Source organism: Cervus canadensis, chromosome 5, assembly GCF_019320065.1.
Source record: "Cervus canadensis isolate Bull #8, Minnesota chromosome 5, ASM1932006v1, whole genome shotgun sequence".
NCBI classification, from domain to species: Eukaryota; Metazoa; Chordata; class Mammalia; order Artiodactyla; family Cervidae; genus Cervus; species Cervus canadensis.
This window is the reverse complement of record NC_057390.1, coordinates 47,536,075-47,549,437: the sequence shown is the minus strand read 5'-3', so window position 1 is coordinate 47,549,437 and position 13,363 is coordinate 47,536,075. Positions and strand designations below refer to the sequence as shown.

Sequence of the window (13,363 nt, the reverse complement as noted above, 5' to 3'; positions counted from 1 at the left end):
GTTAAAACAGGACTTACTTGTCTTGCTGTGTGAACATAGCAGGATGTTCAAAGACCCATACTTGCTTGTATATTGGGCACCTCCTATGCCAGAAATACCGAAGTTGTGAGTTGACTTGACGAGGTTGAAGCTGTGTTTCTCCCCCCGCCCCCAGCATCCCCTTCAGAAAATCTTCCCCAAGGTGGCTAATGACACCCTTCATGGAACACCAAACACTGTCTATTTCAATGGTTTTGGCTCTTAGTGACTTGCCAAGACCCAGGGCTACCAAGACCCAAGCTACCATCCCTCCCGTGCGGGCCTCCTGATCATTGTCCCATCAGAAGGGGAAGGTTGAGTAGTGTAGCCTTGACCATGGGGCTTGATCCATGTAGACAGAAGAAGCAGGCTGGGGGTTGGGGGGAAGGGAGATAGGAAAGAGCAGACATCTCACAGGAGAAACGAAGCTCAGCCGGCAGTTAGGGCTTACCAAGACAGACAACAGAAGCATGGCTTTGCATGAGCTCTCTTCCCAGAGGGCCTTACAAAAGGTTAGGACATAGCAATTCCAGCCTCAAGGGAAGTAGAAGGGGATGAGGGGTGGGAGAAAGTTTCTATGATGAGGATAATAGCAGAGATTTGCCACTGGATCAGGAGGGACGGGAATTCGGTTGTGAAAATTTCCCACCTGGTGGAGATTGGGAAATAGCATCTTCTTGAAGTCAGGATAGTGAAGACCTCTGTTCCTCCAGGTTGGGCTGGCCTAGACTCCTGCCACCTGTATCCCAGCAGTGTCCTGAGCAAGTTAGGCACATAGCAAATAGGCATATCTGGCCCAGAGCATCATCTCAGATGAGGGTTTTCTCTTTGAACCATATGTCTCTGGTTTTTTGCTGCGTTGACATAAGTGTGTGCTAAGTTGCTTCCGTCCTGTCCAACTCTTTGCAACCCCATGGACTGTAGCCCACCAGGCTCTGTCCATGAGATTCTCCAGGCAAGAATACTGGAGTGGGTTGCCATGTCCTCCTCCAGGAGATCTTCCTGACACAGGGATCAAACCTGAATCTCTCACATCTCCTACATTGGCAGGTAGGTTCTTTACCACTAGCGCCACCTGGGAAGCCTTCCCTGTGTTGGAGCCAGTCCTAAAAGAGCTCGCCCTGGGGCTTCATACACTGCTGTGTGAAGCAGATAAAAATCCTGTAGGGAACAAGGCGGTGTGGAGTTTGAGGGCCTCCTTATAGCTCTGGATGGGAGGTTTTCCTCTTTGGCTTTGGTGGTTCCTTGGCCTCTGGCTGAAGTCCAGGTGCCAGCACGTGGCATCAGGCCCCTCCTTGTCCCCTGCCTCACACTGCGACAGTCCCCTTTCCCAGATTTCCTGAGTTCGCTCTCCTTGGTGAGTGCCCCTCCCTCTATTTGCATGGCCCCTCCTCTCTCTTTCTCCCTCCCCTCCTTTGTCTGTGTATCTCACCCTTGTTCTTTTTAATTATTATCTTTAATTTTTATTGGAGTATAGTTGCTTTACAACAAAGTGAATCAGCTATGGAAGTTTTGTCACTTGGTCCTGTCCGACTCCTTGTGACCCCCATGGACTGTAGTCCATCAGGCTCCTTTGTCCATGGGATTCTTCAGGCAAGAATGCTGGAGTGGGTAGCCATTCCCTTCTCTAGGGGAATCTTCCCGACCCAGGGATCGAACCTGGGTCTCCTGCATTGCAGGCAGATTCTTTACCATCTGAGCCACCAGGGAAGTAATCAACTATATATATATGCCCTCTTGTTAGATTTCCTCCCCATTTAGCTCACCACAGAGCATTAAGTAGAGTTCCTTGTGCTATGTAGTAGGTTCTCATTAGTTATCTATTTTATATTAATGCATAGTATATATGTATCAATCCCAATCACTCAGTTCATCCCACCCCTCCCTTCCCACTTTGATGTCCATACATTTGTTTCTACATCTGTGTCTCTATTTCTGCTTTGCAAATGAGAGGACAAGACAAAGAAGCTGTGTGTATATACAGTGGAATATTACTCGGCCCTAAAAAGGAACAGAATTTTATCATTTGTAGAGACATGGATGCAACTAGAGAATGTCATACGGAGTGAAGTCAGTCAGAAACAGAAATATTGTATATTAACACACATATGTGGCCTCTAGAAGAATGGTACTGATGATCTTACCACCCTCGTTCTCTGTCTGACTCCCCTCTCCTTCCTCCTCTTTTCTGCCCTGTCATCCATTCTCTGTCCAATGTCACTCATTCTCCAGGTCTCAGCTGAGCTGTTGCTCTGAGGAGTCTTCCTTAAAGGCTGTCTTTGGAATTGCCTGTCTTCCCTGCAGTTAGTTAGAGCAGGCATTGCCTTGTCTGTTCACCTGCAAGACCTTCCAGAAATATCCATTGAGTGGATGCTTTATCTTCATGCAGTAGTACTTCCTGCAGTATTTGTATGGACAGCTGACACATGTCTTATAAATACCAGCTGGAATTTGGGGGCAGATCGTGGTAAAAGAGTTCCCAGGTGGTGCAGTGGTAAAGAATCCACCTGCCAATGCAGGAGACACCAGAGACTCGGGTTCAATCCCTGGGTCAGGAAGATTTCCCTGGAGAAGGAAATGGCAACCCACTCCAGTATTCTTGCCTGGGAAATCCCATGGACAGAGGAGCCTGGCTGGCTATAGTCCATGGAGTTGCAAGAGAGTTGGATAGGACCTAGCAACTAAACAATCCTGATTTTAAAAAACAAAACAAAAAAACACCTTTCATTTTCTCACCTGCACTTTGATGTGCATCCTCAATAATAGATCTCCGAACCCATTTCAGGAAGCTTTATGCAGAGCTGTGCCAGGGCATCGTGGACATAGCCATTGCCAGCGTCTTCCCGCCCCCGGAAACGGAGCAGCAGCCCCCCCAGCCGGCCACCTTCATCAAGCTGTGACCCAGGGCCGTGCGCAGAGATGCCTCAGAAGAAGCACGCGGGGGTCCTGCCCCAGGGGAAGGAGATGTGTCTGAATTGCTGTCAAGCCAAAAGGGAGGAAGAGAGGCAACTCGGAGAGACGTGCTGGGAGAAAACAAAGGAGCTTCCCCCAGGAGCGATTGGTTGCCCAGAGGTCCCCGGGTGGAGCTCTCGGCCCTGCTACGGAGATTCGAAAACTGCAGCACATTTCTCAGACGGGAGAGCCAGATATTCTTCAAAGGGGCAAAAACAGGGATGTACTTACTTTACCTTCTCATTCTTTGAAATATATCCTAAGGCAGCGCTCCGAGCAGCAGCGCCTCTCCCGACCAGGGGTGGCAGCCGTCGGACCTGGCTGTGACTGTCCACCTGGTGCGTTAGTGCCTTAGCTCTGTGCCCAGCTGTGGCCTCCGGTCTGGGGTGGGGACGGGATGTGAGAGCACTCAGGAGGTGGCCGATGGGTGCCCCCCCGCTTGTCCCGTCACTCCCCCAACCGCCTGGACACGTGCTCACCATCTGTCCCTGGGGCCTGGCTGTGCGGGCGCCGCCTCGCCGCCAGGGGGCGTGCTCGCCCCGATCCTGATGGTGTCTGGCCGGTCACCGGTCAGGGCTGGCGTGGACTGGGCGCCAAACGCTGCTCTGTCTGACCTCTGCATGTTTTAGAGACCAGGCAACAAAGTTTGCTGTGAACCCATAAGCATCCAAGAAGCATGAGAGAGGAAAAAACGCGGTCTTGCTTTACTTAATAGCTGGGTGTGTGTGGGTGGTGGGGCGGGTCTTTGAAATATGACGATTATGGCGATTCTCAAATCTTGTTTTAACCAGAATTCTACATGCCCTTTGGACAGGTTCTCTTTTGTTAATTTTTCGGAGGATTTAACTTTTGTTAAAAGCCCTCCAGGAGAGTAGAATTCCACTCACCCCCACCCTCACCCCTACCCCACCCCAGGGGCCTCCTCCGCATTTTGTTTTTCTTGCTCTTTCAACACCTTCTTTAGGAGTTGGAAGGTTAGGTTTTGTTCCAGGGAAGATTTTTCGTCTCCTTGTTCCTCTCAACTTCCGGGAGAGGCTATGGATCAGTGTATGTCTCGCCAGAATGAGGAAATCTCCTGAAATGGAAAAGTTGTGGTTTCAAAGCGGCACATGGCACCCTGTCAAACAGCAAATGTAGCAGTGTCCCCTTAGGTGTAGTTTCTACTACCCACGGCATGGATGAATATTCTACAGACTTTCCAGGAGGCCACGTCAGTAGCAAGAAGGAGCCCCCGCATGCCACTTGTGTCCAGTGAGAGCTGAGTGCACAGTGCATGGGAATCCCCGCAGACCCAGGAAACAGGCATGCACCCTCCACCCCAGGACCGGCAGTGGCCGGTGCGGTCCTTCTCTCTGGCACATGTGCCCTCCCTTATTCATCTCCACTTGTCATCAGAAAAGAGTTCTGCAGCCAGGGGAGACTTTTTTACAGAGCAAAGAAAAAGCAGCCTCAAATATGATGAGATGTGGGAGCTGATGGTAAAAAAAGGAATCATGATGGAAATGATTTCATGGATGCAGCAGTGGGTGTGGGGTGTGAAAGTATTGTGTCTCAGTGAAGTGGAGGAAGGCCCAGCTGGCTGGGCTCGCCCTGCAGTTTGGAATTAAAAAATAAACATGCCAGTGGTTACCCAGAATATATAGATGATGAAGTTTGCATCCAGAGCAAAATAAAAGAAGTGTTACTGGAATCCTAGAGGCCCAGAGCAGTTAGTGTTTGGGGAGATTCTGAGTAGATTGTGGGCAGGTGCACAGCCATGGAGAAAGTGTAGGGTCCTGGGGCTTGGGAAGTCTGTGTGGGCTGGTGATGGGAAAAGTAGGGAGGTTTTCGGGACTTCCCTGGCAGTTCAGTGGTTGAGACCCCACACTGGCACTAGAAGGGGCACAGGTTCGATCCCTGGTTGGGGAGCTAAGATCCTGCATGCTGCCCAGTGCGGTCAAAAAACAAGAGGGAAAAAAAAAGCAGGGAAAATTTTGTAGTCCTGTCACAAGCAAATGCAGATTTGTAATGATCTTTTGGACCTAAATTACAGGGATATTTGAGAATTTTCCAGTGTCTCTTACAGTGACAGAACTAAGAATCCAGGTGTTAGGAAGTCTGTGGATTTTGATGGGTTTTCTAAGAAAACAGAATTGATAGCAATATATGTGAGGGAAGAAAGGCTTTAAAGAGGAAATTATGCTTCATTCCTCACGTGGTTTCAAATAAGTATCTGTTTTGTGCATTTATGTCTGATCAGGGAGAACAGCTGGCACAGGACTCTTCCATACCCTTCAGTGATATCCTTGGCACAGATGGTCCCCCAGTCAGTCTTCATCCGTGTAGTCTGTGTTCATGTCGCCTGTTGCTAGGGAAGGAGGTGGTGCTGTTGTTTTGGAGATGTTGATTTCTGTCTCGACTGGTTGGCTGCACAGCATCAGAGAAACCCATGAGCCTCTGTGCCTTAGTTTCTTATCTTGTGGAAGATCTTGTTGCCTGATCCAGGGACTACCTCAAGGGCATTCAGTGAGGACACATGAGATTAGGAAGGCTGGAGAACCCTGAGGACCGAGGTTCTCAATGCGGATAATTTGCTGGAGTCACTGGGGAAGCTTTAAAGAATGTTGGTGTCCACACCTCCCTCCTCCCTGACCCCTGGCCCGTTAGGTCTGAACCTCAGGCGTCAGATGCATTGAGATGTCTCAAACCACTGCTGGAGAAGGAAGGACAGATAACATTATTACCTTGGAAGAATCTGATAAGGTTTAGAGATTTTTTTAAAATTCCTTTTGGAAAGCCAGGCATTTCTTTAAGGATGACCGGATGCTGGCGTGATATACAGCATATTCCATCCAAACAAGTTCTCTCTGCTCCCCGTCATAGCCTTTGGAAACTCAGCCGTGCTTTCATCTCCTTAAATCTGCTTTCATCTACTTTGTGAAGCCTTGTTGTCAAATGTAACCAGACATGAATTTATAAATCTGCTAAATATGTGTTAGGGTTACAAGTGAATTATTGAGAGGAAAGCCCCTTCTGTCTCACTGGATTCCTATGATGACTGTAAACTCCATTTCCCCAGGACATGAAAGTGCCTCAGTGTCTGATATAGTGGAGCAGGTGCTGGTGGACTTAACCAGCTAATGTGGTGTTTCACGAGCGCCTCAGGGTGATGGCCCCAGACTTGGAACATCTGGTTGTGCTGGAAATGGACGGACCCACAAGCAATAGTAACACTACAAAGGGTGTTTCCATTAAAGTGGAGGTTATGTCAAGCAGGGGTGCGTCCAGCCTTGCGATGGGTTGTGGGGACTCTACCAGAGAAGACAGAGTGCCGGAGTGAGTCCCCACAGCACCAGTGGGTGCCATGGAGAAAGCTGTCTCTGCTCCTGGACACAGAATCTGTACCTAAGAGGAAACGACTTCTGAAACAAGGCGATTCTATGAATGTTTGAATGCCTGGAGCATTAAAGGAATCGTATTCAAGTGTTTTTGTCCCCTTTGGTTCTCTCATCTTACTGTGAGTGTTTACTGTCGTCCAATATGCCTGGTTATTGGAATCCGTGATTCTGTTAACCTAGAGGCAGGCAGACTTTTTCTCTAAAGGGCTAGGTAGTGAATATTCTAGACTTGGCAAGCCCAACTGGTTCTCTCTTGCATATTCTTTTTTTTTCTTAACTCTTAAAAAATATTAAAAAAACAAAACTTAGCTCACGGGCCATGCAAAAATAAGCACATACATGGCCATTGTTTGTTGACCTAAGAAAGTTGGTATGTAAACCAATAGACTTGTCCTTTGAAACTGTGAGCTGCTCCAGGGTGATGCACTGAAACAATTTCAGCTGCCAAAATCTAGTCCATCATGTTTTACATGTCATGTGTATTATCTGAATCATGCTGCAAATTGTGTGCTTTAAAGAGAGTATCCTTCTGCAATTAGCCAGAAGTTCAAGAAGTCCTTCTTAAGACTTTACCAAGGCCATATAAATACCAGCAGGCATATCCTAGGGTCTTCTTTTGTAGCTCAGTTGGTACAGAATCTGCCTGCAGTGCAAGAGACCTGGGTTCAATTCCTGGGTCAGAAAGATCCCCTGGAGAAGGGAATGGCAACCCACTCCAGTATTCTTACCTGAAGAATCCCATGGACAGAGGAGCCTGGCAGGTTACAGTCCATGGAATCGCAAGATTCGGACACAATTTAGCGACTAAACCACCACCACCATATCAATACCTACTGGTCTCACCTCAGACCCTTAGTCACATGGCCAGAAAGGGCTTCACATATGTAAACTGTAATTAAACTTGTAACTGGTGGACAAACCATCCAACTGAGGCCGGATGCTTTGAATTCCTTTCCTGTGTATAGCTGGCCTGCCTTGCATAGCAGCTTCCACACCAGAAATCTTGGCTTAAACACCCCACTCCAAACAAGTTTCTGATGTGACATGACATACCCACTGGATTCAGTGGGGACTACACAGGTTGGGTGCAGAGGTCAGCAGACATGCATGAACCCTGCAGGCAGCTACTTAGAATCCTGAGAGTGGACAGGTTCAAAGGACTTCTTTTAGAGTCTGGTCCCATTTGCTGTTAGTAGCTGCCCCTTCCCCTTAAGCTGATGTTCTCCTGTGGCCTAAAAGTTCCAGTAATACTTTAAAGAGGTTTTCCCCAAAGCATCCCTAAAGACAAAGGAAAATGAGTCCCTGTCCATAGGATACTTGGTGGCACAACTTGAAGACTGCTACAATCAAAATTCCTTTTCAGAATTCACAGGTGAAGACATCAGGGGGAATAGTAGAGTAAGAGCCTCTGAAAATCCCATCTTGCATAAAAGCAATGAGAACAGTGGCAAATTAGCCAAAAGCTTGCAACAATCCAGGAAGCGTTTATTAAAGAAAAATGTTTGCATATTGATAAAAACAGCAAGCTTGGTGGTGTTTGAACTTGCCCCATTTTCATCCCCTTTATCTAGCTCTGTGATAGCCTTGGAAACCAAGAGCCCCAGAGTCATGGTGAAACCCAGCAGCCCAGCAGCCATGAGAGGGTACAGAATGGTGCCGGAGCTCACCCCAAGCTCCGTTCCTAGTGAGGTCTTCTTGTTTGGCCTGACTGGCAGTTTCATGTAAGTCCTCAGTTTATTTTATTTGACCTCTCTTAGAGTGTGCCCACTCTGAGCAGCCTATCCCTGGGTGCATTTGTTAAAAATAATCAGTGGCAACTGTTTAACCCCTCAACTTGCTGAGATGGTTTTAGCAGCTAGAACAACAACAAAAAAACTTAGAAGGGAAAGATGGGGAATGAGATATTCATAAGTTTTGAAAAGCGTCAGTATATTCCTAAAAATACAAGTGTAGGCAGTGTATGTGCCAAGAGGAGAACTGAATTCCCTCAGCCTTCACCTCTGTCTGACAAGGAGGATCTTCACAAGCAGGAAGTGAAGACTAAGGCAGAGATGTAAACTGCCTGCTTGAGCATGAAGGTATACCTTTCATACCCACACAAACATACACACACAGTCCTGTGCCAAAGACTGGGAGATGTACTTGTTCCAAGTGTTTAAGGAAATCTCTGTAGAATCATTAGCTGACCACTAAGCTAATAGAGCAGACACTTCAGTGGTCATACATAAAAAAATACAGGCTTGACAGAATTAGTTCAGGAAAAGTCACTAAAAAAACAATGATAAACCCTGAGGAGGGAATTGCCCCATTGTATTATTAACGTTTTCATAACAAGTTATAGGACATGCAAAGAAAAAGAAAGCATGCTCCACAGAGGGAACAGTCAATAGGAATCATCCCTGAAGAAGTGCACACATTGAACTTAACTACATAAACACTTTAATTCAGCTATTTAAAATATGTTTAAAGAAATAAAAGAGATAGAATGATGTGTCACCAAAGACACAATATCATAATAGAAATTGTTTTCTGAATAAAGCAAAGTAGAAATTTTGGCATTGGAAAGTATGATAAAGCAAATGAAAAATTTAATAGAGGTGTTCATAAGCAGGTTTGAGCTGGCAAAAGAAGGAATCAGTGACTCTGAATTCAGTTGAGATCATCTAGTCTGGGGAATAGAAAGAAAAAAGAATGAAGAAAAAATGAACAGGCTCCAGAACTTAACTGTTGGTATATATGTACACCAACATAGACATAACAGGAATCCTAGAAGAGAGGCAAGAGAGAGAGTGTGGCAGAAAACATACTGGAAGAAGTAGTGGTCAAAAACTTTCCCTCTTTGATGAAAACCATTAAACTGCATTCAAGAGGTTCAATGAACTCTAAGTAGAATAGATTCAAAGAGATCCACCCCAAGACACATTAACCACTAAGAAAATGACTTTAAGTATATAGTAAAAAGGGACATGGGAACTAAAATATTACACTGTGCTGCTTAGTCACTCAGTCGTGTCCACCTCTCTGTGACCCCCATGGACTGAAGCCGCCAGACTCTTCTGTCCATGGGGATTCTCCAGGCAAGAATACTGGAATGGGTTGCCATTCCCTCCTCCAGGGGATCTTCCCAACCCAGGGATCGAACCCAGGTCTCTTGCCTTGCAGACGGATTCTTTACCATCTGAGCCACCAGAGAAGCCCTGGTGGAAAATATTACACTAGAAACTATTTAACAAACGAAAAGGCAGTAGTGAAGGAATGAGGGGAGGTAGGAGGCATATACAAAGCAAGCAGCAAAATGTAGACATAAATTCCTATCTTATCAGTAATTTCATTAAATGCTAATGGATTAAAGACTCAGTCAAAAGGTAGAGACTGGCAAAATGGATAAAAAGCCAAAACAACCACAATCCAACTCTATGCCATCTACAAGAGACAGTCTTTAGATTCAAAGACACAAGAGGTGAAGGTATGAGAAAAAATATAACATGCAAACAGTAACTCAGAGCTTAGATGGCCATACAAATATTAGATAAAATAGGCTTTAGGAAAAAAAATTGTCACTACAGGCAAAGAAGGACATTTTATAATAATAAAAAGATCAATCCATCAGGAGATACAACAATTATAAACACAGGTACCTAACAAAAGAGTCCCAAGATACATGAGGCAAAAAATGGCAGAACTGAAGAGAGAAATAGACATTCAATAATAATAGTTGGGAGTTTTCAATCTCCCATTTTCAATAACGTCTAGAAGATCAACAATGAAATAAAAAACAATATAAACTAACCATATCTAACAAGTATCTATAGAACACTCTACCCAACTATATATTTAATGTATTTGTATAGCAAATATATATTTTTTCAAGTACATGTGAAACATTCTCAGGAATAAACCATATGGTACACCATAAAGCCTCAATGAATTATTGAAATCATACTACATATGTTCTCTGACCAAATGAAATAAAACTAGAAACCATTAACAAATCTGGGAAAATCACAAGTCTTTGAATATTAAAAAACACATTCCTAAATAGCCAATGGATTGAAAAAAGAAGTCACAAGGGAAATTAGAAAGAACTTTGAGATGAATGAAAATGAAAACACAACATACCAAAACTTCTGGGATGCAGTTAAAGCCATATCTAAGGGGAATTTTATATCTTTAAATAACCTAACCTCCCACCTTAAGAAATTAGAAGAATAATCTAAATTCAAAGGAAGTAGAAACAATAAAGGTACGTGGAAATACATGAATTAGAGAATAGAAAAACAATAGATAAAAATCAATGAGTCCAAAAGTTGGCACTTCAAAAAAGATCAACAAAATTGAGAAACCTTTAGCTAGACTGGTGAAGAAAAAATATAAAGAACTCAGATTAATAAAATAAGGAATGAAAGGATATTACTACAAATAAAAAGGGTTATAGGGGAATCCTATGAACAACTGTAGGCCAGCAAATTAGATACCATGGGCATATTCCTAGAAAGACATTTAAAATTATGAAACTGACTCAAGAAGATAAATGCTGAATAGACCTAAAAAGAGACTGAAAAATGGACCAAGTATCTAAACAGACATTTCTCCAGAGGAAATATACAAATGGTCAGTAACACATGAAAATGTGCTCAATATCACTAGTCATTAGAGAAATACAGAAATCACAAATAGATACTACCTCACATGTACTTAGGTGGATATAATTTTTAAAACACAGAGGGTAAGTACTGGTGAAGACAGGAGAAAGTGAAACCCTCATACATTGCTAGTGGGAATGTAAAATTGTACAGCTGCTTTTGGAAAAATTTGGCAGTACCTCAGTTAGTTACCATATGTCCCATAAATAGCTGTAGTACCCAAGAGAATTGAAAACATATGTCTATACAAAAACTTGTGCTTGGATGTTTCTAGCAGCATTGCTCCCAACAGTCAAGGCGGAAACAATCCAAATGTCCATCAACAGGTGAACAGATTAACAAAATGGGTCTCCATACTATGGGTTCTTTTTTTTTTTTTTTTTTAATATATATTTTATTTATTTGACTTCATGAGGTCTTAGTTACAGCACATGGGATCTTGTTCCCTGACCAGGGTTTGAACCCGGGCCCCCTGCATTGGAAGCACAGAGTCCTAGCCACTGAACCACCAGGGAAGTCCCCATACTATGGGTTCTTAATCAGCTGTGAAAAGAATGAAGTACTAAATATGCTGAGACATGGATGAACCTTGAAAGCAGTGGAGAGACAGGAATGATGATCAACCATTTAAAGATCCGTGTTCTAAAGGGGACAAGAAAGAGATCAGTGAGTTGTTTTTTGTCTAACAGCTTTTCCAGCAAGTTTGTATGCTGATGGAAATGATCACACCTGTCATAATCCCCTCATTCTCCTGCCTTCCTGACCAAGGGAAAGGGAATTGAGGAAGAGAGTTTTCCTTAAAAAGAGCAGTCGCTGTAAAGGAAGAGAAGGCAGAATTTAGGTCACAACTGCACACATCTCGGGAGATTTGATGGTGTAAACACAAGAAAGAAACAGAAGATAATTTTTTTTTAATTGATATAGGAATGAGAATTACCACCTGACCTAGGTAAAGGTGGAATTGGGTCAGGTGGACATTTCTGTAAGTGGTGAATGAATTCATTATCTTAGTTGTGATGATAGCTTCATCACGGAAGCCCAGGGTGTATGGGCTTCAGTTCAGTTCAGTCGCTCAGTCATGTCCAACTCTTTGTGACCCCATGAATCACAGCACACCAGGCCTCCCTGTCCATCACCAACTCCCTGAGTTTACTCAAACTCAAGTTCATTGAGTCCGTGATGCCATCCAGCCATCTCATCCTCTATCGTCCCCTTCTCCTCCTGCCCCCAATCCCTCCCAGCATCAGGGTCTTTTCAAATGAGTCAACGCTTCGCATGAGGTGGCCAAAGTATTGGAGTTTCAGCTTCAGCATCAGTCCTTCCAGTGAACACCCAGGACTGATCTCCTTTAGGATGGACTGGCTGGATCTCCTTGCAGTCCAAGGGACTCTCAAGAGTCTTCTCCAACACCACGTTCAAAAGCATCAATTCTTCAGCGCTCAGCTTTCTTCACAGTCCAACTCTCACATCCATATATGACCACTGGAAAAACCACAGCCTTGACTAGATGGACCTTTGTTAGCAAAGTAATGTCTCTGCTTTTTATATTTTATTTTATTTTATTTTTTTGCTTTTTAATATACTATCTAGGTCTTAAGTCAAAACTTACCAGCGCGTACCCTTTAAATGGGGGTAGTTTACTGTGTGTCAGTTATACCGCAGTACACAAGAGAGCTGTTAAACGCACATACACAGGAAAGATTAAGCTGAAAGACAGCTGCAGACAGTCTCCGATAAATCGTTTTTTGGGGAGATGAATGGATTATAGGAGTTACAGAGACTCAAAGGATCACTGGAGGTCCAGTGGTTAAGAGTCTGCATTTCCACTGCAGGGGGCACAGGTCTGATCCCTGGTCAGGGAACTAAGATGCCCGGATCCCTGGGTTGAGGAAAATCCCCTGGAGAAGGGAATGGCAACCCATTCCAGTGTTCTTGCCCCGGAAATCCCATGGACAGAGGAGCCTAGCGGGCTAGAGTCCATGGGGTCGCAGAGTTGAACTTGACTTAGCAACTAAATAACTACAGGATCTTAGGGCTAGGACGCCCGCCTGCACACACGTCGCCGGCTCCCGCTCAAGACTCGAGTCTAGACGGCGGAGAGGGGCTAATGGGGGGTGGACCACCGCTAGATGGTCCCAGTGGTGAACCTTCCTGACTTTGGGTAGAGGGCAGTCGGTTTGGTGCCCAACTGCTTTTTCCTTGAAGCCAGGACTCCGGTTGGCTGTCACCCCGAGAGTCTGCATCAGTATTGGATCGCAAAGTGGTCTAAGAAAGAAAAGGAAGTCTTTGAACACCACTTTCCGCCGGTCCTAAAGCGCAAATGAAAGATGGAGATTTCACACGCGGAATTGGCCGTGGAGCGGATTTCCGCTT

The 13,363-nt window shown here is 44.8% G+C and overlaps 1 protein-coding gene and 1 non-coding gene across 2 annotated transcripts in view; one reads left to right on the top strand and one right to left on the bottom strand.

The window, feature by feature from the left end:
* TTL (tubulin tyrosine ligase) overlaps positions 1–6,434 on the top strand; it is a 34,232-nt gene extending 27,798 nt beyond the window's left edge. The window contains exon 7 of the mRNA XM_043468811.1: positions 2,804–6,434. Coding sequence (XP_043324746.1) covers positions 2,804–2,918 — 115 coding nt within the window. The 3' untranslated portion in view covers positions 2,919–6,434. The remainder of the gene's footprint in view (positions 1–2,803) is intronic.
* Positions 6,435–11,432: 4,998 nt separating this feature from the next.
* On the bottom strand, positions 11,433–11,505 carry TRNAG-UCC. The gene has a single exon. It is a non-coding gene; the product is annotated as a tRNA-Gly (tRNA).
* Between the last annotated feature and the right edge of the window lie 1,858 nt (positions 11,506–13,363).